This window comes from Trachypithecus francoisi, unplaced genomic scaffold, assembly GCF_009764315.1.
Source record: "Trachypithecus francoisi isolate TF-2019V2 unplaced genomic scaffold, Tfra_2.0 Lachesis_group4, whole genome shotgun sequence".
Taxonomy (NCBI): Eukaryota; Metazoa; Chordata; class Mammalia; order Primates; family Cercopithecidae; genus Trachypithecus; species Trachypithecus francoisi.
Window position 1 is genome coordinate 105,775,416 of NW_022681469.1, and position 23,531 is coordinate 105,798,946.

The 23,531-nt window shown below is 57.9% G+C and overlaps 1 protein-coding gene and 1 long non-coding RNA gene across 2 annotated transcripts; both read right to left on the minus strand.

The window, feature by feature from the left end:
* Positions 1-1,245: 1,245 nt before the first annotated feature.
* On the minus strand, positions 1,246-17,518 carry AP5Z1 (adaptor related protein complex 5 subunit zeta 1). The gene is given in 18 exon segments (XM_033195116.1): positions 1,246-1,655; positions 1,885-2,099; positions 2,180-2,312; positions 3,100-3,197; positions 4,107-4,183; positions 4,186-4,217; positions 4,794-4,934; positions 5,313-5,455; positions 6,661-6,839; positions 7,428-7,590; positions 7,660-7,697; positions 8,061-8,204; positions 8,742-8,910; positions 9,670-9,779; positions 10,006-10,150; positions 11,900-12,086; positions 12,343-12,480; positions 17,351-17,518. Coding segments are annotated over 18 exon segments (2,424 nt in total). The 5' UTR covers positions 17,392-17,518; the 3' UTR covers positions 1,246-1,384.
* Positions 17,519-21,376: 3,858 nt separating this feature from the next.
* LOC117073331 lies at positions 21,377-23,107 on the minus strand. Its single transcript, XR_004433203.1, has 2 exons — positions 22,732-23,107; positions 21,377-21,901 (listed from the first exon to the last, which is right to left on the minus strand). It is a non-coding gene; the product is annotated as an uncharacterized LOC117073331 (long non-coding RNA).
* Positions 23,108-23,531: the final 424 nt, after the last annotated feature.

Consider the following 23,531-nt stretch of genomic DNA (forward strand, 5'->3'; position numbering starts at 1 on the left):
CCCGAGACCCGCGCACGTGCATGCACGTGTGCACGCACGCCCTGGTGTGCACAGTTCTACACGTGCACTGCTGTGTTTCCACGTGGAAACACAAACACAGTGCTGCCGAAGGAAGCGCCTGCCAGCGCCAGCCTTTCCTGCGACCCTAGCTCAGCGACCCTGGGCTGTCCTGGGCACTCCCGCCGCGGGGGACACCACTCGCCCTGGAGCTCGGAACGCGACCCCAGGCCCAGGCTGCGGGGCGGGCGAGCGCCTCCTGGGCTGGAACCTGGCGGTGAGGACCCCGCGGGTTCGGCCCGGGGGTCTGGGGAGCTCCTGGGCCTGCACGGTGTCCCCGGCTCCGCCCCTTGCGCGTCACTCGCCCCCTCCGTAGTCCTGAGGCTGGGCGAGGGGGAGGACCCCGCAGCCGCCTTCAGCGCCTGGTTTCTTAGCGGCGGAGCGATGGGGGACCGGGGGCGGGGCCGAGGCCGGAGGGAGGCGGGCGGGGCCAGAGCAAAAGCGGGGACCGAGGGCGGAGCCAAAGCCGGGGGTGAGTCTGGGGGCGGGACGCGAGGCTCGCGGGGCGGCGGCGCCCCCTGGCGGCTGAGCCCGTCCCAGGCACCGGGCGGAATGTGGGACGCAGCTGTGCCTCGATGGCCCGGCGGGTAGGAGCACAAGGCCCAGGAAAGTGGCGGGGCCGGGGCCGCACAACCAGGCACCTCCCCTTCGCACGAATCCAGTGCTCTGAGCTCCACTCAGGTGGCTCCCTGGGACTTTCCCTCCGAATGGCAAGAGGCTGCAGCCTGCACAGGCGACGGCGCCTGCAGCCCTCCCCGGCCCCTTTCCTCCATCTTCAAGCTATTCAAGGGCATCAAAAGGGGCACTGACCAAGCGCACCACCCAGCACGGTGACCACCCCCGGGAACTCGCGTCACTGCCTTCTGGGCTGTGCACAAATGACCTGGTTTCTGCAGCAGCGGCGCACCCGGCTGACCCCCAGGACTGGCAGCAGCTGCAGGAGCTCCAGTCCCTGGCCCTCTCCCCAGGGTACAAGGCAGGTAAGGGAACTGATTGCGCACTCTTCACACAGACGCTTATTAAAGGCATTTATTTTTACTGCAGCTCTTTCTGCCCCTAAACTGTCCAAAAACGAAGACTAGGAAACAGCCCCAGCAGCCTCCACCCAGCCTGGCCACAGGGCCTCAGCCTCCAATCAGAGCCGCTCCATGGCTCCCCTCAGCTCAGCGTTGCCTGGGAGAGAAAGGCTCGGAGACAAAGCCCAGAGGGTGAGCAGGGGCTAGCCCCATGGGTCTCTGAGGGTGCCAAGCCCACCCTGGGCCTTGCCTCCTCTCCCAAGACTCCCTCACCCTCTTCATCTGCACCGGCGTCCCTGGCCGCCGTCCCTTCATCCCGGCAGGAGGCCGGCCTCCCTCTCCACCAGCCGGCTCACCGTGCGCAGGGCCAGGGGCAGGGCCGTGTTGACATCGCGGTGATATCGGGGGCTGCACACCTCCGTGGTGGGTGTGAGCACAAACTGGGCCACACTGGGCATCTTCAGCAGGGTCAGCAGCTCCGTGGCCCGGGTGCAGATGGCTTCCGCACCCTCCTCGCTGTGCATGGAGCTGGTGGCTGGACCCTGAGTCAGGGTCCTCATCTTTGACAGCAACAGAGAGGCCCTGGGGAAGAGGGTCCCTACTGTCAGCTGCAGATGTTCCCCTCCCAGGGACAGGGGTCTGTGTGGAGGGACCAGGCCCTGAAGTGCCCAGCAGTGGCTTTAGCTCAGCAGGGCCCACTCAGGACCTGCGCTGCTGCCACCATTTCAAGACACCTGGATGAGAAGACCTCAGAAGCCACGTCTCTTCCCCACGAAAGCCAGGAGGCTTCTCTCCCTCCCCGACCAGGCACCTGGGGATCAGGTCTTGGCTCCGGGAGGCCAGCTTCGTCAGTGTGGTCATCAGCGCGGTGACCACCTTGGGGGGACACCTGGGCAGGGCAGCAGAGGGGCGGCACTGGGTGACCTCGAACAGCAGGGCCTCCAGGGCTTCGAAGAACTTGTTGATCTGCTCCACAGTGCACCTCCGATCGTAGGCCACAGATAGGTACTCGCCGATGGCCCATACCTAGGCCCGGGGACAGAGTTCAGCCCCCACCCAGGCCTCTTGGGTCAGGAGCAGCCAGGGGAGGCCAGCGCCCGCCTTACCACGCTTGTGACGAGGCTCGCCCTGCTGCGGAGGCCATTCACGCTGCCCAGGAACTCCAGCAGGTCTCTTGCCAGCTCCACCACCAGGGAGGGCTTCAGCGTACACAGGGCCAGGAACTGGGAGCTCAGCACACTGCCCAAGGAGCCGGGTCCATGCCTACTCCATGCCTGCTCTGTGCAGACTCTGACCCCATCCCCACACCCACTCCGTGCAGCCCTCTCACCCGCTCCCCACGCCTGCTCCATGCAGACCTCTGACCCTGTTGCCCCACCTGCTCCGTGCAGACCTCTCACCCCATCCCCACCCCAGCCACCCCTTTCAGGCCAAAGGCCTGGAGAGACCCGGGAAGCGTGTGAGTGGCAGGTGCAGGCTGCACCCTCAGATAGGGGGAGGCAGATGACTGCCAGCCCTAGAGGAACTGTTCTCCTCACTGGGGAGAAAGCTGGCACTGCCGCTGGCCTCAGGCCCAGGCTCAGAGTAGGACCAGGATGGGCCTGCGTGCATCAGGCCTTTGGACAGAAGGACCCCAGGGGACAGGGTGTGGAAGACGGACTTGAGCCAACCCTGAAGATGACAGGCTCGGCAGAGGGAAGGACAGGGGAATGTTCTTGAGAGGCAGAGAGGAGGCACCGGGGCTGGACATAGGGCTGTGGGTGGGGGTGGCAGGGTCTGAGGCTGCTGAGGGCCCAGCTAGGGGTGGAGCTGAAGCCACTGAAGGGGAAGGGGAAGGGGAAGGGGAGGGGGAGGGGAAAGGGGAAGGGGAAGGGGAAGGGGAAGGGGAGGGGAAAGGGGAAGGGGAAGGGGAAGGGGAAGGAGAAGGGGAGGGGAAAGGGGAAGGGGAGGGGGAGGGGGAGGGGAAGGGGAAGGGGTCCAGGAGGCACCTGCCCAGGGATGGGGAGGTGGTGCAGGAGGGACCCACCTGTGTACACGGGCCGCATACCCCGGGGCCGGATAGAGTGAGTCGCTCCTGCCCAGGAGCAGCAGCGCCAGCTGGTTGATCAGGGCCCCGTCAGCCACCTGGAGATAAGGAGTGGGAGATAGGCTCAGCCCCACCCCTACTGCAGGCCCTAGGGTGGGGGATGAAGCCATGGTGAGGTTGGGGGGCAGCTGAGGGGCTGGAGACTCCTCATCCACTGCCTTCCCCAACACCCAGGGACAGAGACTCAGCTGGCAGCATCCGGGCACAGGGAGGGAATCCCCGGGCAGACCCGGGTGCCCCGGCAGAGGCGTTGCTTATTCCGCGGCTCCTCTGCCAATTCTCGCTCTGCAAGGCTGGGGACACGTCTTGCTCGGCCAAGGGTGCGCCCAGGCGACACCCAGCCCTGTGCCCAGCGCCCTGCTGGCCTGCCCACCTCCCAGGCTCTCCTGCACTGGCATCTGGCTTGTAGAGCTCCCGAGGTGGGAAGCAGCAACGGTTGGGGAGGGCGGGGTACCAGCCTGTGGGAGCCTTTATTTTGGCCTCAGATGCAGATGCTGAATTATCAGGGGCAGCAGGGAGACAAACTGCTCCGGCCCCCGCTGTGCCGCCAGCGCCCAGGCCACTCACTCGCCCTGTCCTGGGGATGGGAGACAGGGCCTGCTGGGACAGGAGCCAGGGCCTTCCGGGATGAAGGGGATGGGACGGGGGCCGGGCCCTGCCGGGATGAAGGGGATGGGACGGGGATCGGGCCCTGCCGGGATGAAGGGGATCGGACGGGGACCGGGCCCTGCTGGGATGAAGGGGATGGGGTGGGGGCCGGGGCCTGCCGGGACTGTGGCCCGTGCAGCCATGTCCCTGTGCCTCCCTGACCCTCAGAGTGGCTGTGGATGGCATGTGTGGTGAGATGAGCCTTCTGCAGAGCTCAGGAGGACCCCACGGTGCCGGCTCTGGCCTGCCCCTCGGTTGTGAGGCCCATGGGAATGGGGGGCTCCAGGTGGCGAGCTCACCTGGGTCACCGCTAAGAAGAACGTCTGCAGCAGCGTGGGCACAGCCTCGGCACACTGGGCCACGCGGGCACAGCTGGCATAGGCTGCAACAGCTGGTAGAGCGGCACCAACCTGAGAACACAGGCGTAGTCTTAAGCGCTGCCCGCTCCCCTACCTGGTGAGCACAGGCAAGGACCAGGCGCTGGGGCCACATTGCCACTGCTCCCTCTTGCACAGCTGAGCCCACTCCCATCCTCGCTCATCGCCTCTCAGGACCTCCTGCTCCCCTGGGTTTGGGGAGAACCCTGGTGTCAGCACACCCGGGACAGTAGAGCCGTCGGGGCAAAGGCTGGTGTGGGCCGAGGGCAAGAGGTCTGTGGGCTGGTCCCAGGCCTCCTGCTTTCTGGGCTCAGGCTCGGTTTCTCCATCTGTAAAATGGAGCACCCACAAGGCTGACCTGCAGGCTTATAAGGGTTGATGTGGGCAGCAGAGAGAGCTGAGACCAGGCCCCGCACCCGGCAGACCTGTGTTGCAGAAGCAGGGCCTCTGCAATGGTGATGACAGTTGCTCCCCAAGTCAGGCATGCAGCCTTGTCTGGCGCACAAAGCACCCTGGCCTCAGCCCAGGGCCCAGCAGCGAGCCCCACCCCAGTGGCTGTGGCCTGGCTCTCTGAGCCCCTGGTGGCCCCCTGGCCCAAGGGCCCCCTACCTCTCGGTGGCGCCGCTGGCCTTGGAGCGCAGCAGGTATTGGAAAAGACCCTGGAACTTGGGGTCCCGGAAGGCTTCCAGGCAGCTGGGGGCCCTGAGAGAGATGTCCCAGAGTGGCCTCTCGGATGAAGCCGGCAATGACCTGCGTGGACAGATGCCCAAGGCCAGGCTGGAATGCGGCCCCTGCCCTCAAGGGCACCCCCATCAAGGAGGCACACGGCAGGTGTCCCTAACATCAGAGCGCCTCGGGTGCTGGGAAGGGCTTGGGGACACAGGAGGCTTCAGGCCTGTGTGTGAAGACAGGTGAGGAACTCCAGGGCGCAGGGGCTGCCCTTGGCGGGTGGCCAAGGGTGACAAGACACGCCCTGTCCTGGAGGTGGCTTTGCAGGGGAGGACTGGTCAGGTGTTGGTGGGGAGGGAGGAGGGTCCCCAGTGTAGGGTCAGGAGCGGTGAGGAGGGGGCCCAGTGTGTGGAACCAGCTGCCTGGAGAGGCAGCCCTGGCGGAGGGCGAGGGGCCCACCTGAGCTGCAGGTCCAGCACCGCCGTCAAGCAGGGCAGGTCCAGCAGCGCGTGTAGCATCTCCAGGGCCGTGCCGGCGTCCACCAGGGCCGGGAGGAGCGCCACAAACTCGGAGGTGAGAGGTGGGCTGTTCCAGGCCAGGAACTGCGGGCACAGCGAAGTGGTTCGGACAGGGCTCGGAGCTGTGGAGCAGGCGGCAGAGGGAGCAGCTGGCCAGGGCCCCACTGCTGTCCCAGACCTGCAGTCCCCAGGAGGGCTTCTACATTTGCCTCCTCCCGCTTTTTATTTTTTTGAGACAGGGTCTTGCTGTGTCGCCCAGGCTGGAGTGCAGTGGTGCAATCAGAGCTCACTACAGCCTCAACCTCCAGGCTCAAGTGATTCTCCCACCTCAGCCTCCTGAGCAGCTGGGACTACAGGCACACACCACCATGTGTGGCTGTTTATTTTTTGTAGAGAAGAGGTCTCCCTGTGTTGCCCAGGCTGGTCTTGAACTCCTGGCCTCAAGATCCTCCTGCCTTGGCCTCCCAAGGTGCTGGGATTACGGGCGTGAGCCACCGCCCCCGGCCTGTATCTACTTTCGTACCAACAGGTCAATAATTTCCCACTGTCCTGGTTTTTCTCTAGGAAAAGGATTCCCCACGTGGGTTGAAAAGACCTTACAGCGAGGTGAGGCTGCAAAAGACATTTCAAAAGCAAATGGCACCAGGCTGGGTGCAGTGGCTCATGCCTGTAATCCTAGCACTTTGGGAGGCCAAGGCGAGAAGATCATCTGAGGTCAGGAGTTCGAGACCAGCCTGGCCAACATGGCAAAACCCCTTCTCTACTAAAATACCAAAAATTAGCTGGACATGTTGGTGGATGCCTGTAATCTCAACTACTCAGGAGACTGAGGCAGGAGAATTGCTTGAACCCAGGAGGCGGGGGTTGCAGTGAGCTGAGATTGAGCCACTGCACTCCAGCCTGGGTGATGGGAGCAAGACTCCATCTCAAAAAAAAAAAAAAAAAAAAAGGCAAATGGCAGCCAACGGCCCAAGGCACCAGGCAGGGCTCCCGGGGGCGGGATCCAACAGGCCAGCAGCCCTGCCCCAGTGCTGTGAGAACAAACTCACCATCTTGTGGCACTACCCCCTCCCCAAAACCACCACAAGGGAGTTATTGGACGGCACCATCGTTCACGTGATGCTGCATGGGCACCCCGGACCCCCCGTCACCCTGCACCCTACATTCCAGGCCCAGGACTCACAGGGCTCTATGCTCAGCCAGGACTCACCCTGAACCCCGCTGGAAAGAGGAGAGGAGTCCCAGGCACTTGCGCCCCTGCCCTGGCACCCAGGGATGCCCAGATGTACCTTGAAGAGGTTGGGGAAGCTCAATCTGAGGGTGCCAAGGTGCCCGCCGAACAGGTGGAGGTTGTCCCTGCAGAACTGGACGAACTCAAAGGCCAGCATGGGGCTGTGGAACTGCTCCAACGGGATCCTGGTGAACAGGTGCTGGTAGACGGCTTCCGAGTCCACTGCAGCTGCCTCCCCTGCAAGACCAGGGCCCGTCGGGGTGCACGTCTGCTAGACGCACGCGTCTTGACCTCACTCTGGCCGTGCTTCTCTGTGGCTGGTTAGGGCCCCTGAGTCTTGGGCCTGCTCTCCAGGACACCAAGGGCTCCAAGGCATCCTACACCGGGACACTGGGGAAGCGGCACTCAGTCTCCCTCACCCAGAAACACGGTCAGCTCATGAGTCACACAAACTATGGCACATTCTTTGGAAGGTACTGGTTCCTAGACTTTCGGGTTTCCCAGGCTAGGGACTCAGTAAAGAGAGTTTCTGTTTATTTCCCTATTTAAAAAGTTTAAAAATTACCAACATCTAGCACAGTGATCCATAAAAAATAAATATGAGCTGGGCATGGTGGCTCATGCCCATAATCCCAGCACTTTGGGAGGCCAAGGCAGGAGGATCGCTTGAGGCCAGGAGTTCCAGACCAGCCTGGGCAACACAGCAAGACCCTTGTCTCTATTCAATCACAATTAAAAAAAAAAAGGGGGAAGAAAAAATCCCATCCTAAAACCAAAGGCAGGCGCAGAGCCCCGAGAGTCAGCGCCACCCCGCCCCGGGCTCACCGTGGCTCAGGAAGAAGCGGGCGAGGGGCAGCAGCACCCGCACAGAGGCCGGGTCCCCGCGCACCCGCCCGTGCAGGGTCTTCAGGCAGGAGAGGCTTCGGTACAGGAAGGACGGGTCCTGCCGGCACAGCACGTCCAGCACCAGCACAGCCTCCACCAGGCACTGTGGGACACGCGCCACATCAGAAGGGCCGAGTCACCACCTCCCATCCCCCCATCCCCAGCCACTTACAGCTTTCTGCAGGTCGGAGTCCCCCTTCCTCAGGGCCCCTGGAAGGAGGGGAAAAAGTCAGCCGGCTCTGTCTCAGCCTCGGAGCAGCCCAATGATGGGCAGCTTGTGTCCTGGAAGCTCCAGGCAGGACCAGGAGCAGAGGGGTGGGACAGGCCCTAAGGAGGACGTGAGTGGGACTGAGGCTGAGGGGCGCAGGCGGGACAGGGCCAGGCTGGGGGCTGGCGTGGAGCCCAAAGAACACTCAGGGGTGACCCCAGAAGCAAAAACGGGCCTGCTCCAAACCGGCCACCCGGGAACCCCCTCTGGAGCAGCAGCTCAGGGAAGACGTGCGGCCTCAGGTCGCCTTGCGGAGCAGGTGGGCCGAGCCCCGGGGAGGCCAGTGGCCTGGGCGGGGGACTCACGTCGGTTACTCTGCTCAATGAGGCGCTGGCAGTACTCGAAGGCCACCTCCCGAAGCCGCTCCCGGGGTGGCAGCAGGCGGCCAGCGGAGGAGGAGGTGGCAGAGATCACCGACAGCGTGGAGCCCTCCTGCTCTGACCTGTCATCTGCGGGAGGAGGGAACGCTCAGAAGGCCGACGCGTGGCTCCCGGGCTGGGACATGCCCGCTGCCCTGCTTGGAAGAGCAGGAGGAGAGCACAGGCCACAGCCCCTCCCCAGGGACGTGAGGCGTCACCGTCCTGGGATGTCCACCCACCCGGCAGCTTCGCCATCACGGCCGCCCTTCAGGGTAGCTGAGGCTTCTTCCCCAACAAGTCCACAGAGCAGCTGGGAGGAGCTCAGCGGCGTCACCCCAGCAACCTTAAGGGAGCCTGCCTTAAATGGCGGCTCTGACTTCTGCACAGCACGTGAGGGTCACGAGGTGTCCAGAGGATCCCCAGTGCTGACCCCGGACCCCAACGATGCTGGCCAGGGAGTGTTCTCGGTTTAGCTCCAGGTCAGCAGGCTGCACTGCCCAGCCCCGACCTCCGCTGCATCCTGGGCACACCTGTGTCCCCCCAACCTCTGCCTGTGTCCCCGTCGCGCCCAACCCACAGTGCGCCTGCCTCCCACCGCTGTCTGACGTCGGCCCACCCCCAGCACACCTGTGTCCAGGATGCCCAGGCCCTCAGGGCCACTGTGCAGCAGCCACGCCCGCAGCATGGAGAAGGCCTGCACGTTCAGCCACTGGTCCTCCGTGAAGCGGTGGCCGGTGGAGAGCACCGTGAAGAAGTCTGTGGCCACCGCCCCGTCCACCTCGGTGATGGGGCCCGGCTGCGGGAAGGACAGGCGGGGGTGGGTGGAGGGGCCGAGGCTGGGAAAAATGCCAACCTTTAGTACAAGCTCCTCAGGAGGTGGAGGGGAAGCTGCCTGAATGTGAGCCCGGGCAGCGGCCCGCCCTGTGTGATATCAAAACACCGTCCCCACCTGACCCCAGGCAGACGCGCATCGCACATCCTCTCCGCAGGCCCTGGGAGTGAACCCACGTGCAGACCCCCGGAGCCACACGGGTTGGTGGCTGCGGCCCCACCTGACCCAAGCACCTCCCACAGCAGAGGCAGGCTTGTCCTGGACCCTGCGGAATGACAGCAGGCGCCGACGGGGACCTGTCAGGCAGGGCTGGCCACAGTGGGCACAGGCGCCGACGGGGACATGTCAGGCAGGGCTGGTCACAGTGGGCACAGGAGCCGATGGGGACCTGTCAGGCAGGGCTGGCCACAGTGGGCACAGGAGCCGATGGGGACCTGTCAGGCAGGGCTGGCCACAGTGGGCACAGACGCCAATGGGGACCTATTAGGCAGGGCTGGCCACAGTGGGCACAGGCGCCGACGGGGACCTGTCAGGCAGGGCTGGCCACAGTGGGCACAGGAGCCAATGGGGACCTATTAGGCAGGGCTGGCCACAGTGGGCACAGGCGCCAATGGGGACCTGTCAGGCAGGGCTGGCCACAGTGGGCACAGGAGCTCCCGGGAAGGGGTCGTCTGTGACTCTGTTCGCCACGGTTCCGTAACAGTCCCGGCCTCACGCGCTCACCTGCCGGGCCCTGGGCGTGGAGAAGAAGCTGCTGGAGTGCGGGAGCCCTTGCTGGAGGCTAGCATAGCGCAGCCAGTCGACCAGCCGCTTGCTGAGCAGGGTGGCCTGGTCTGCAGTGGGTAGAGTGGCATGGGGAGGTGAGGTTAAATCCTGTGGATGCCTGGGCCATTGGGATGCTGGCCTATTTTTCTCAGAAAACAGAATCCTACAACGTCCCAGGTCCTTGGACCTCCCCATACCCCCAAGTCACTCCCCACTCCCAACCCACCACGGGCCCTCAAGGAAAGACCCAGGAAGGCAGACCCAGAAGAGCCTCTTGGGAGGGGACCCACGTACCCTCCTGGAGGGTGCCCGGGCTGAGGACCACGACCTTGGCCATGATGGGGAGGAGGTATCTGAGGCTGGGCCCCTCAGGCTGCCGGCTCTCCAGTGCTCGCAGCACGCCCTGGCCCACAGCACTGACCTCCTCATTTCTGTCACCCTTCAAATCAGACAGGGCAAGCGCTGGGGTACTGGCCTGTGCTGGAGACCAGCTCCCCCAATTCCGGAAGTCTGTGTGACACTCCTGAGAAGCATCGGTCCCCGATATCCCGGCCCAGCAGGTGGCAGGGAGGATGTCACACCCAGGGCCACCCAGGGCTGCAAGGTGCCTGCTCCACCTCCAGCCTCTTTCCCTGGGAGCTGCATCGCTGAGGGTGGAGGGGGCCCAGGTAGGGGCATGGCTGATTCAATGCTAAAAACACAATGGCGGCCACCATGGGCCTGGTCACAGCCACAGAACACCCCGTCCTGCGGGGCCTCCAGTGTGGAGTCCCAGTCTTTAAACTGCCCGCCTCACTCCGCACACCCAGATGCTGAAACATCTGAGCAGCACCAGAGACACCCAGCAGAGGGGCAGGGCCGTCAGGGGAGGGAGGAGGGCGGCTGGTGGCTGGGAGGCCAGGTGCCTCGCGGGGGGTTCACCGCTGGTGCCTGGCAGCAGTTTTGCAAGATCATCTTCCACTAAAAAAAAGTGAGAGTTGCATGAGGAAAAGGGCTGGTGAAATGAACAAGAAGAGCCGGAGTCATCTTGTCCCAAAGGCGAGGAGCCACCACAGCATTACCGGGGTCATCTCGGAGGCCTGGAGGTGGCCTGCAGGGGCTCTGTGAGGTGAGGGGGCTGGGCACCAACCAGGACGCCCTGAGTACGCTGGGGCCCACAAGCTCTCGCCCACACAGAACTAAAGCAACCGCAGGCTGCACCCCAGCGCGGGAGGCGGCTCATGACGCTGCAGGCTGGGAACGGAGGGAAAACCCCGGCTCCACCGCAACCTTCCAGCAGACTCTGCACCCCTGGGCAACCCATGACCACAGACAGCCTGTGAACCCCTGAATCCCCACGCCGAGCATCCAGGCCTGCTCACGACACAGAGGGAGAGAGGACATGGACTTGGCAAAAACTCCTGGCCGAGGAGGGAGGGCTGCTACCCAGAAGTTCGAGACCAGCCTGGGCAACACAGTGAGACCCTGGGTCCCTACGAAAAATACAAACATGAGCTGGGTGTGGTAATGCACGCCTATAATCCCAGCCACTCAGGAGGCTGAGGTGGGAGGATTGCTTGAGCCAGGGAGGTCCGAGGCTGCAGTGAGCTTTGATCACGCCATGGCACTCTACAATGGGCAGCAGAGTGAGATCCTGTTTCTAAAAAACAAAACAAAACTCCAAAAAGAAGGTCTGGAGGCCCAGCCTCCCCTGACTCACTGTCTCAAGGCTGTATCTGAGAAACCGAACTCCACCACCTCTACTGAGCTCCGCTTACAGCAACAAATCCTGTGGTCTGAAAACTCCTGGAACGGGGCCCGGGGAGCTGAAGCCTGCTGCTCTATCAGCATCACCAGTGCCACCCTTACACGTGTCTAGGAATGTCACCAGAGCAGCCCAGGCTCTGTACCCTCATGGAGTCTTCAAGAGAGCACCGGATGGCTGCTTCCCAAGGAACAGGGGAGCCAGGAAGCAGGGGCGCCGGAGCCGGCAGGTGTCTGCTTGTTCTAGACGCATCTCGGTGCTGAGTGCCTGGCACACTGGAGGTTGGGGCATGCCCTGTTGACTGGAATGGGTACGCAAGCCCAGCAGGCCCACGTAACATGTTGGTGCCCAGCCAGCAGGACATAGGCCGGCCTGCTGGCTGCACCCGAGGCCCCGAGACCCCTGGGGCAGGACGGCCAACTGGGGTGGTGACTGCTGCGCTACCTGGGCCAAGAGCACGGAGGCCACCAGGCTCAGCTGCCGGCTGTTCTGGGTGTGGTCCCAGACCAGGCTGAGGCTGTCGGAGGGGGACATCTCTCGCAGGATGGCGGCGCAAAGCACCTGGAGCTGCTCGGGACACGCGGCCACGCCGAGGGTGGCCTGCAGCAGGTCTACGCATGTCTTCTCCAGCCTGGAGGGCGAGATGCCCATGGAGGGCAGCGACACGTCACATCCGTGGCAGGAGCACCCCGCACCCCAGAGCACCTGGCCAGGCACCCCTGGGCCGGTGGACAGAGCGTTTTATGTGAGGACGGACCTTCAGCGCTGGTTTAAGTGGGCAAATGACTCAACCCCCCAAGGATCATCTGCAGCGACCTGCTGGGCCCGGGCCGGGTTCTCTTGGGGCTGCTGCATGAGGAGCCAGCCTGAGCTGTGGCCACACTCACCTCCGGTTGTACTTCGTGGCTGAGATGATGAGGAAGAGCCTCTGCAGGGAGTCAAGGGTGTCCGGCCCCAAGTCCTCCGCCTGCAGCAGTTTACTGATCCGGGAACAGAACTTCTTCAGCTCCTCGTCCTGGATCTCCCTAAACAAAGAAGAGGACTTCAGGACCCAGAAGCACTCGCTGCTCGGAACCAAAAAAAGGATAACTCCTGGAGCAGGGAAAATCCCTCTTCAGAAAAGAGAAGCCGAGTGTGTGGGAGGAACACGGCTGCACCGCTCATGGCTCTCCAGATAAATTCGCTGATTCCCTGAGCTGGTTCCTCTCACCCCAGGATTTCGTGAGCCATTGCTGCAGTGCACTATGACGAATCTCAGTCATGGAGACCCACGCACTTAGATTTTGCTATTCCAGGGGCAGAAGGACTAAAACCGATTCTTTTTAGGGGCCTCATGCAAGAGCAGGAAATTTACTCCAGAATAAGGGGCTTTACAAAAGAAGTCTTCAATAAGCCTTCCACTTGTGGGAACAAGAATATATATATTTTTTTCTTTCCCTGAGATGGAGTCTGGCTCTGTCACCCAGGCTGGAGTACAGTGCCACGATCTCGGCTCACTGCAACCTCCGCCTCTGGGGTTCAAGTGATTCTCCTGCCTCAGTCTCCCGAGTAGCTGGGATTACAGGTGCCCACCACCACTCCTGGCTAATTTTTTTTTTTTTTTTTTTCAGATGGACTCTCGCTTTGTGGCCCAGGCTGGAGTGAAGTGGCGCGATCTCGGCTCACTGCAAGCTCCGCCTCCTGGGTTCACATCGTTCTCCTGCCTCAGCCTCCTGAGTAGCTGGGACTACAAGCGCCGGTCACCACGCCCAGCTAATTTTTTGCATTTTTAGAAGAGACAGAGTTTCACCATGTTAGCCAGAATGGTCTGGATCTCGACCTCGTGATCCGCCCGCCCCGGCCTTCCAAAGTGCTGGGATTATAGGCATGAGCCACCACACCTGGCCTATGCCCAGCTAATTTTTGCATTTTTAGTAGAGACGGGGTTTCACCATGTTGGCCAGGCTGGTCTCAAACTCTTGACCTCATGATCCGCCCACCTCGGCCTCCCAAAGTGCTGGAATTACAGGCGTGAGCCACTGCACTTGGCCTGAGAATAAAATCTTATATATTAAAGAACAAATGTTATGACATATTGTAAGGTAAACCCATTATAATTTTTTACTCGATTAACTAATTGGCTTAATTTAAAAATCTCTCTAGTAAGCCACAGGTAAGATGCTGAATAAAGTCCCAAATGAAAGCCTGTTTTTAGGTTTCTATCCCAGTCTAAAAGAAAGAACCGATAATGGGCAAAGGGGCTGCCGTGCCAGGGGACTCTGGGCACTCCCTGAGAAGGGCCCCCTACATGGCTGTGCCCTCCCCAGGCCACCTATAATCGCGGCACTTTGGGATGCTGAGGTGGGAGGCTCACTTGGGCCCGGAAGTCTGAGACCATCCATGGCTAAACAGTGATACCCCATCTCTACAAAAGAATAAAAAAAATTCGGCCGGACACGGTGGCTCACACCTGTAACTCCAGCACTTTGGGAGGACGAGGCGGGCGGATCACCTGAGGTCAGGAGTTTGAGACCAGTCTGGGCAACATGGAGAAACCCTGTTTCTACTAAAAATACAAAAAAATAGCCAGGTGTGGTGGCGCACACCTGTAATCCCAGCTACTCGGGAGGCGGAGGCAGAAGAATCGCTTGAACCCGGGAGGTGGAGGTTGCAGTGAGCTGAGATCACGCCGTTGCACCCCAGCTTGGGCAACAAGAGCGAAACTCCGTCTCAAAAACAAACAAAAAAAGGAATAAAAAAAATTCACTGGGCATGGTGTAGTCCCAGCTACTTGAAAGGCTGAGGTGGGAGAACTGCTTGAGCTAGAAGATCAGGCTGCAGTGAGCTGAGATTGTGCCACTGCACTCCAGCCTGGGTGACATAGTAAGAGTCTCTCTCTCTATATATATATACATACACACACATATGTACGCATACATATGTACGTATACATATATATGTATACACACACACACACACACAAAACGGAGAATCTTTCCCAGAAAGGTGGAACCCCTCACCCCGATTTAATTCCCTTCAGCATATTCTCCAAATCCCAAGCTTCTCTCTAAAAGCCAACCGATCCAAACCCTTCAATCACTCCTCACTGCTTTCAAATCCAAACTCCTACAGACCCTAACGCTGCCTACAAGACCCCGGCCCCGCCTTCCTTCTCCAGCCTCCACGTCCTGTTTTTCTTGCTTCTCCCCCTTCACACGGACCCTCTGCCTGAAACACGCCCCACTAGCTCCTGACCTTCCAGTCTGCGGCTCTTCCTCCTGGAAACCCCTGACTTTGATGGGCACCCCTCCATGCCCCCATCCTTCACTCGCTTCCCGCTTTCTCCATTTATCCTTCACCTTACAGAGCCATCTTCAATCACTTTTTCCATGCTTGCTTTCCGTATCTCTGACACATTTACAGAGAAACTCAAGTTCACTCCAAATCTTTTTGGCTTTCCTTGGAGACAGGGTCTCCCTCTGTCACCTGAGCTGGAGTGCAGTGGCATGATCATAGCTCATTGCAGCCTCAACCTCCTTGGCTCAAGTGATCCTCCTGTCTCAGCCTCCTGAGTAGCTGTGACTACGGGTGCGTGCCACCACACCTGGCTAAGTTTTTAAAAATTCTGTTTTGTAGAGACGGGTCTCACTATGTTGTCCAGGCTGGTCTCAAAGTCCTGGCCTCAAGCAATCCTCCTAACTCGGCCTCCCAAAGTGTTCGGATTACAGGTGTGGGCCAGTCACTGTGCCTGGTCTGCTCCAAACCTTAACCCTCAAACTATAGTCATTTATTTTAAAACATCACCAGAAATCACAGGCTTAAGTATACTGTGAAAACTGGTAAGTCCTGATAGATTACTAGCCTTCTTGAAACCCTAAGAGGGCAACTGCAGAACTCATGTATGTTACGTAGGAAAATTCAACCACACTCTATCCTCAAAAATGCCTGCCCACCAAGCCAGGGAGGCAGAGAAACAGGTATTTAAATAGTGGTGGCTCGACCGGGTGTGGTGGCTCATGCCTGTAATCCCAGCACTTTTGAGAGGCCGAGTTCAGGAATTTGAGACCAGCCTGGACAACGTGGCAAAACCCCATCTCTACTGAAGTTACAAAAAAATCAGCCAGGAGTGGTGGCGGGTACCTGTAATCCCAGCTACTTGGTAGGCTGAGGCAGGAGAATTGCTTGAACCCCGGAGGCGGAGGTTGCAGTGAGCTGAGATTGCGCCATTGAACTCCAGCCTATGCCACAGAGGAAGACTGTCTCAAAATAAATAAATAAATATCTAGTGAGGTCTATTCATTTTGTCTTTCACGTCACAAGTTTATGACCTGGAGCAGAATGTGACTGGGATGAAGTTCTCAGTGAGTGTTTTTCCTTGTCTCTTGGCAAGGACCTTGGGATGAACATGTTGCATGCTGAGATGCCAGTATTTTTCATTTTCATACAGTCCCTACATCCACATGAATGGCATATCTGTCCAGGATTGAAGGGAAGGTTGCCTGTGTTGAGCTGCTGGGAGATGGTGCTGCATATTCACCAAGCCCCTTCCTAATGAGTGGAATTTTAAGGGTTATTTTGATCAGAGACTTTTGTCCTGTCTTCAAGACCTCACTCACTATAATCACAGCACTTTCAACCACCCGAATCTTTCCCACCAATTGGTCTAGCGCTGAATCCAGGTTTGCTTGTTTGTTTTGACATGGAGTCTTGCTCTGTCAACCAGGCTGGAGTGCAGTGGCACGATCTTGGCTCACTGCAGCCTCTGTCTCCTGGATTCATGTAATTCTCCTGCCTCGGCCTCCCGCCTCACCAAGTTTGTTTACGTTTACCAAGGGGCTGTAGTTCTGACAGTGTTTTTTTTTTTTTTTTTTTTTTAACTGAGACGGAGTTTCCCTCTGTTCCCTAGGCTGGAGTGCAGTGGACCGATCTCGTGTCACTGTAACCGCCGCCTCCCCGGTTCAAGCAATTCTCCTGCCTCAGCCTACCGAGTAGCTGGGATTACAGGCGCCCGCCTCCACGCCCGGCTATTTTGTATTTTTAGTAGAGACGTGATTTCCTCCTGCTGGGCAGGCTGGTCTCGAACTCCTCACCTCAGGTGATCCGCCCGCCTCGGCCTCCCAAAGTGCTGGGATTACAGACGTGAGCCACCGCGCCCGGTCAGCATTTTCTTCTTTTAAACATGCAGTATGAAGTCTTTGCCTGTTTGGTGGACCGTGAGTCTTTTCAGTCCTCGCCTACACTGTTTTCCCCCATGACTGGCTAGTTGGTGAGGAAGGGGCTACCCACTCCTTAGTGGGAGCCCAGAGACAGCCTGGAACCAGCCTGGAACCAGCCTGGAACCAGCCTGGAACCAGCCTGGAACCAGCCTGGAACCAGCCTGGAACCAGCCTGGAACCAGCCTGGTAGGTGATTTCTCAGCCTAGCAAATACATCCGCGCCAAGAGCGATCTTTCTAAGTCACAAAACCCTCCCACGGTTCCCCAAAGCCCTCGGATGGCCTCCAGCTGCCCAGCCTGGCACACAGCCTTACTCCTAAGCATCCCTCCGGGCTCTCTGTGACTTTGTGTTCTTGACTGTGAGGCAACGAAAGCGCCTGGATGCTCGATTTCCTGCCAGACGCGGGGTTCTCTCCGCCAAGCCTTTGACTAAACTGTCGACCGGGTCCCACCCCACTTAGTTTCGCTCACCAACACTCTGCTCAGGTGTCACCTCATCCGGAGACCCACCGTGACCCTCCCCGACCTCCTCACCCCACGCCTGGCCGCCGTGTTGCCTCCGATCCCCAAGTCTCGAGGGCGGGTCCAGTCGGGTTCCTGCAAGGCGGGAGCCCTGGCCCCCCTGTCCCGTGAGACCCACCCCCGTGTGCCCCTAGGGAGAGGTGCAGAAAGGAGAACCGGGGCCGCAGCTGCCCTGCACCTGGCCTGGTGGAGCAAACTCTCCGCTCCTGCCGAGAACATCGCGACGCCACCGCCGCCGCCGCCGCCGCCGCGGCCACCGCTACCAGGCGCGCACGAACCGCTGAAACTCCAGGAGCTGCAGCGCAGCAGCCCGGCAGCCCGGTCAGTTTCCGGGACGGCATCACGTGAGCGCAGCGGCCTTACGTAGCTGCGTCACGTGCCGCATCACATGGACAGGAGGCACAGGTTGCTGACCAATGGGCTTTGGCGTGGAGCCCCTGGGGCAGGGCGTAGGTGCCCTGGCTGGGGGTCCGGGTCGGCGCCTGGGAGCTGTGGAGTTTCGCGACCCTGGAACCTCGGCACTCTGGAACGCCGGCGCCCTTCGACCCCGGAAACTATTCCGGCGGATATTGGGCGCCTGGGGCCTTGGGAGAGGGTATCGCTGGCTCCGACGTGTCACTGCCCCAGTTCTGGTTTCTGTTTCGTAAACAGTTCTGTGGTGCGGGAGTCCCTATGCTAAGTACTACCTGAAAATCTGACACAAACTCCGCCACTTGTGGGCTGAGCCCAGTAGCGAACAACAGTTTGCAAGGAATAGCTGCGGCTCTGGGCAGTTTGGGGGATTTTTTTGAGCTCCTATTTATTGAGCACCCATCCCGCCGCTGTTCCTGCTGCTTAAAACAAAACAAAAAAATCCCTTATTCAATCCCCACAGTATTCATGGGATCTCGCGAGCTTTATTTTACAGATGAGGCCACAGGCCCAGAGAGGGGAAGTTTCTGTTCATTCTAACAGATGTGTTGGATGCCCAGGATGTGCTGCGCCCTAGCGATGTTTGCCACCCTGCAGACGGCAGGGGGACATAGGGCGACACGCCAGCGTCATGATAAACGCTGTCACAGCCTGACCTGGGCGGGGGTCCAACCGGAGGAGGAAAGCTTCTGGGACTGTGGCCTAAGATGAGCCCACAGGGTGTCCAGACCAAGGGGTGGGGAGGGGCGGGCCTAGGACAGTGATCGGCTTCCTGTGGCTTAAATGCACCCCAGGGGGGAACTGACCTCTGGCCACAGGGGAGAGAAAGGATTGGGAAACTCCGGAGGGAGAAAGGAGGCTGGTGCAGTTGTGGTCCAGGGAAGGGAGGTTGCCCCGAAAGTAGGCAGATTCAGTAACCATTTAGAGGTAGGATTTGCAAGACCTGTGATTGAGGAATTTGCAGGAGGAAGAAAATGGAAAAAATCAAGGATAACTTCATGTTTGTGGGGTGTCTGTCTGGGGCAGAAAAGGACGAGGAAATTTGTGCCAAGTCAGTCATTCAGTGGACAAGCGATGATTTAGCCGTATCTGTGCTAGGTACTGCTGAAGGTTCTGGGGAATAGGGTAGGGGGTGGGAATCTGGGTGGGTGTTCCGTAGATAGGGTGCGTCAAGGTTAGACCTTGAAGGGATAAGCCCCGAGAAGACACCTGGATGGAAGGAAGGAGGAGGGAGGGAGGCAAGGCTTCCTGCAGGAGCTCCACATATGACTTTGAGATGCTCTAGGGCGCCCAGTGATGTCTGAGAGCACCTGGTGCAGAGGATGAAGAGATGGGAGTTGGTGGATGGTGAGCAGTGGATGGGAGTCGGTGGAGTGCGGTGAGTGCACCTAGAGCTGCAGGTTGAAGATTGGCAAAGGAAAACTGGTGACAGGTAGTCTATGGAAAGCCTACTGCCAGTGTTTAACGTTTACTAGGGTAAAACGTCCACACCAAAGCGCACAAACCTTAAATGAACTCGATGTTTTACACTTCTAGAAACCAGTGGTAAATTGGCAAATGTCTTAAGCCTCGGCTCCATTGGCGGTGGTGGGGAGTCGGGGGGTGATTTGTGTTTGATAATTTCTGTGGTGTAAATACTCCTGCCATGGTTTGAGTTCAAGATCTAGACCATTTCCAGCTCCCCAGAGGTCCCCCGTGGCCCCCTCCCAGTCAACACACACTCCCCTCCCCCCGAAGTAACTGCTAGTCTCTCTTCTCACCAGAGATTAGTTTTGCCTCTTTTTATACTTCATGCAAATGGAATCATACCGTATTAGCTTTTCTTGTTCGTCCATGAATATTAGGTTGGTTTCCAGATTTTGACAATAATGAATACAGCTGCAGTGCATAATTGTATGTCTTCTGGGGTTCTGAGAGATGCACCCCTCTTTGTTGTATAGATACCCAGGTTCATAGGGCAGCTAACTTTAACTGAGATTCTAATTATGTGCTGGGAATCTCAATCTCTTGTCTCTCCCTCTCCACACAGACAAAACCCAAGCAATTTTACCAGGGGTAATATTTGACTTGTTTCTTACAAAATGTTTACATTAGTGTCAAATGTCATTTTAAGGTCTCACTAGTGAAAAATTCTTGTCCTAATCAAAAGCAAAAAAGGCCAGACATGGTGGCTCATGTCTGTAATCCAAACACTGGGAGGTCGAGGCAGGAAGATCGCTTGAGCCCAGTTCAAGACCAGTCTGGGCAACATAGCAAGACCCTGTCTCTAAACAAGCAAGCAAACAAACACAACTAGAACACCTTAAAAATGATGCAATTAATAATTAGCCAGTGCAGCTCCCTAGAGGAAGGTTACGCCTCTCACTCACGCCTGCTGTTGGGCTGAAAAGTTGGTTTTTTTTGTTTTGTTTTTTTTTTTTTGCGACTGAGTCTAGCTCTATCCCCCAGGCTGGAGTACACTGGCGTGATCTCAGCTCACTGCAACCTCCACCTCCCGGGTTCAAGCGATTCTCCTGCCTCAGCCTCCCGGGTAACTGGGATTACAGGCACACGCCACCATGCCTGGTTAATTTTTTGTATTTTTTTTTTAGTAGAGACGGGGTTTTACCATGTTGTCCAGGCTGGTCTTGAACTGCTGACCTCAAATGATCCACCTGCCTCGGCCTCCCAAAGTGCTGGGATTACAGGTGTGAGCCAACGCGCCCAGCCCGGGCTGACATCCTAAACTAGAACTAATCTGTTAAAGTTGTATTAGATTCTTACAATGGAAATGGACTAACTTGAAGGAAGACAGAGAAGCAGTCAAACTTTAGCTGCAACTGTGGGCAACTGTACAATTGGAAAAATGCAAGTTATTCAGCTGAGTGAGTCACACGCAAACACTACAGAACCTTGACAGAAGATAGACGTGTGACAAGCACGCACCGCTGTCAAGTCTCCCGTTGGAAGTCGTCACACAGACACACCCAAGGGTCTCATAAGTCTGGGGGACTGTCAGAAGAGACAGAGGCTGATTGTATCGCAGCTGAGCTTCGGGGCGCCAGGCCTGTGGGGTGGGGGTGCCTGTGTGGCACATGAAGACGTGCAGCGCATTGCAGGCTGAAGTCCCACAGCTGGTGAGGACACAGTAGGAACTTGAACCCAGGTCTGTGTAGTTCCAAAGTCAATGCCATCCCCACCCCCCAGGCCCCACACCTACAATAAGCAAGGCCTGGGAGAACTACTCCCCATGTACATTTCTACCCATCTTGTACACAGGTAGAAATTCTCATCTAGCCAAGGGCCAGCAGGAAGGACCCACAGTTGCCCAGGAGCCACTGGGGCAGTGACAAGTACCTGCAAGTGCCCCCCAGCCAGGCTTTGGGCATGTGCCAGGAGCAGGGGGTTGGCTCAGCTGGTTTCTGCCTTTGCCATGTCTGAGGGGAGACACACGTTGTCTTCACATTCCTGGAGCTGCAAACCTCGCTGAGAGCACTCTCAGTGGGTGGTCACCGAGTCCAGGAGCCACAGGCACCTGCAGAAGCATCTCCTGTGTGAGCCAGGAACAGGATACCAAGGACCTATGGGCGACTTCCCTTAGCAGCAGCCGCCCTTCAGCCTCCAGAGCAGGGGACCAGGTGCCCATGTGTCCAGGGGGCCAGGAGCCTGCGTGTCCAGGGGGTCCGGAGCCCGTCTGTCCAGGGCGCCAGGAACCCGTGTGTCCAGGGGGCCAGGAGCCTGTGTGTCCAGGCCGTCTGTCCGTCCACCGCCTTCAGCAGCCACCTGTGTACAAGGACCATGCCGGAGCCTCAGGGTCATTTCTTTAATATAGAATTTTATTTCTGGTTATAGAAACAAAAGCTAAGAGGAGAAACAAAACTTCCCCATCCACATACAACAATTTAATAGATAAAAGAACAGTTAAAATAAATGAAAAACAAAAAGTAGAAATTTTAAACTTTGTTATAGCTTTAAAACATTAACGTCTGATACAATTAGAAATCACATTCAGATCTCAAACTCTTAAAAAAAAGTATGGCTCCTTATTAAAAAAATACTGTATCCCATTTGAAATGAAAACACAGGCCGCCTGCTGTTGACATGGGTGGGGCTGTTCCTTCCTCTGGTGTCATGCGTGCCCCCTCCCGGGGCTGGGGTGCAGCCACACCCCCACCGGGGCGCCCACCTTCACTCCTCCAGGGTGGGACACGCAAGGTGACATGACTGGAACTTCACATCCAATGCTCTAGAACTGACATTTCCACTTTATAGGATACTGCTGCTTTTTAAAGCACTGATTATCAAACATGTTGTGAAAAATACTTTAGACAGGCAGCCACTGTAAGGAAAAAAAAAAAACACACTCACACACACACACACACACACACACACACACACACACACTGAACACCCGCCCCTCCCAAATTATTTTTACAGGCGAATAATTGTTCAGATTAAAACAACAACAAAAACTCAGTATTGGCTTTAACCTCTCCCGCACGTGTGCGTGCCAGCCTTTGCCATCTGCAGGGCACGTGCAGCTCAAGTGTCTGGACTCAGTGACATCTCAGGACAGACTCTGGAAACCAGCTGTGGTCTCTCCTCCCACCCCCACTTCTCCTGAAACCGAAATCAAGCCACGTACATGAAGGTATTCTAGGTATCCAAAAAGCCTTTCTTGAAAGAAAGGAGAGAAGGACCAAACTTAAAATACCTGATTTGATTTTTTATTTTTGAGACAGAGTCTCCCTCTGTTGCCCAGGCTGGAGTGCAGTGGCGTGATCTCCGCTCACTGCAACCTCCATCTGTCCCAGGTTCAAGTGATTCTCGTGCCTCAGCCTCCCTGGTAGCTGGAATTACAGGCACCCACCACCACGTCTGGCTAATTTTTTGTATTTTCAGTAGAGACAGGATTTCACCATGTTGGCCAGGCTGGTCTCAAACTCCTCAGGTGATCTGCCTGCCTCGGCCTCCCAAAGTGCTGGGATTACAGGCTTGAGCCATCGCGCCCGGCCAAATATTTGATTTTAAGTCCCCATTGTTATTGATTAAAAGAAAAAAAATCTGGACCAGTTAACCTGGAGATTTAGAGGCCACAGACGCAATTTAACATCCAGGCCTATGAACTTCATGCAGGGGGAAAAAAACATCTATTTCAGAGTCACAGACCTCATTTCAGCTTAGCCAACACATTTGGAAGCTTAGGGGTCAGTTCTAGAAGCTGCTTTTAACTGTAGCCTCGGAGGAGCAGGTCCTGTCGCCGAAGGGAGGAGAACGATTGAAGCCGCTTCGCTTCCCCTGGCCCCAGCCTCCCGGCACTCTTTTCGCTGTGTCTGACACAGGGCAAACCACCGACGACTCAAATGAGCAAACGATTCCAGAAAAAAAGAATCCGAGATAAAGAATAACCAACTAGGTGTCTTCCCATTGTAGTCTCACTCCCCCCCCCCAAAAAAAAAAAATGGGTAAGGAGCAAAAAAAGTGACAGAGGCCGGGCGCGGTGGCTGACACCTGTAATCCCAGCACTTTGGGAGGTTGAGGTGGATCACCTGAGGTCAGGAGTTCAAGACCAGCCTGGCCAACATGGTGAAACTCCCACCTCTATTAGAAATACAAAAATTAGCCAGGCGTGGCGGCAGGTGCTTGTAACCCCAGCTACTTGGGAGGCTGAGGCAGGAGAATCGCTTGAACCTGGGAGGCGGAGGTTGCAGTGAGCCGAGATTGGGCCACTGCACTCTAGCCTGGGTGATAGAGCGAGACTCCATCTCAAAAAAGAAAGGTGACAGTGACTTGGAGACCTCTTCAGTCACCTCTGGCAGCCTCTGGTTGACTGAAATCTGGATGGAACCTAAGATGCAGCTGGGTCACTGGGGCCTGGAGCGGGGTGGGGGCAGGGGGTCCTCTGCAGCCAGTGTTCAGCTGCTTCACCAAAGCCAATAAATACGTTCACAGCTTCTCCCTGGACCCCG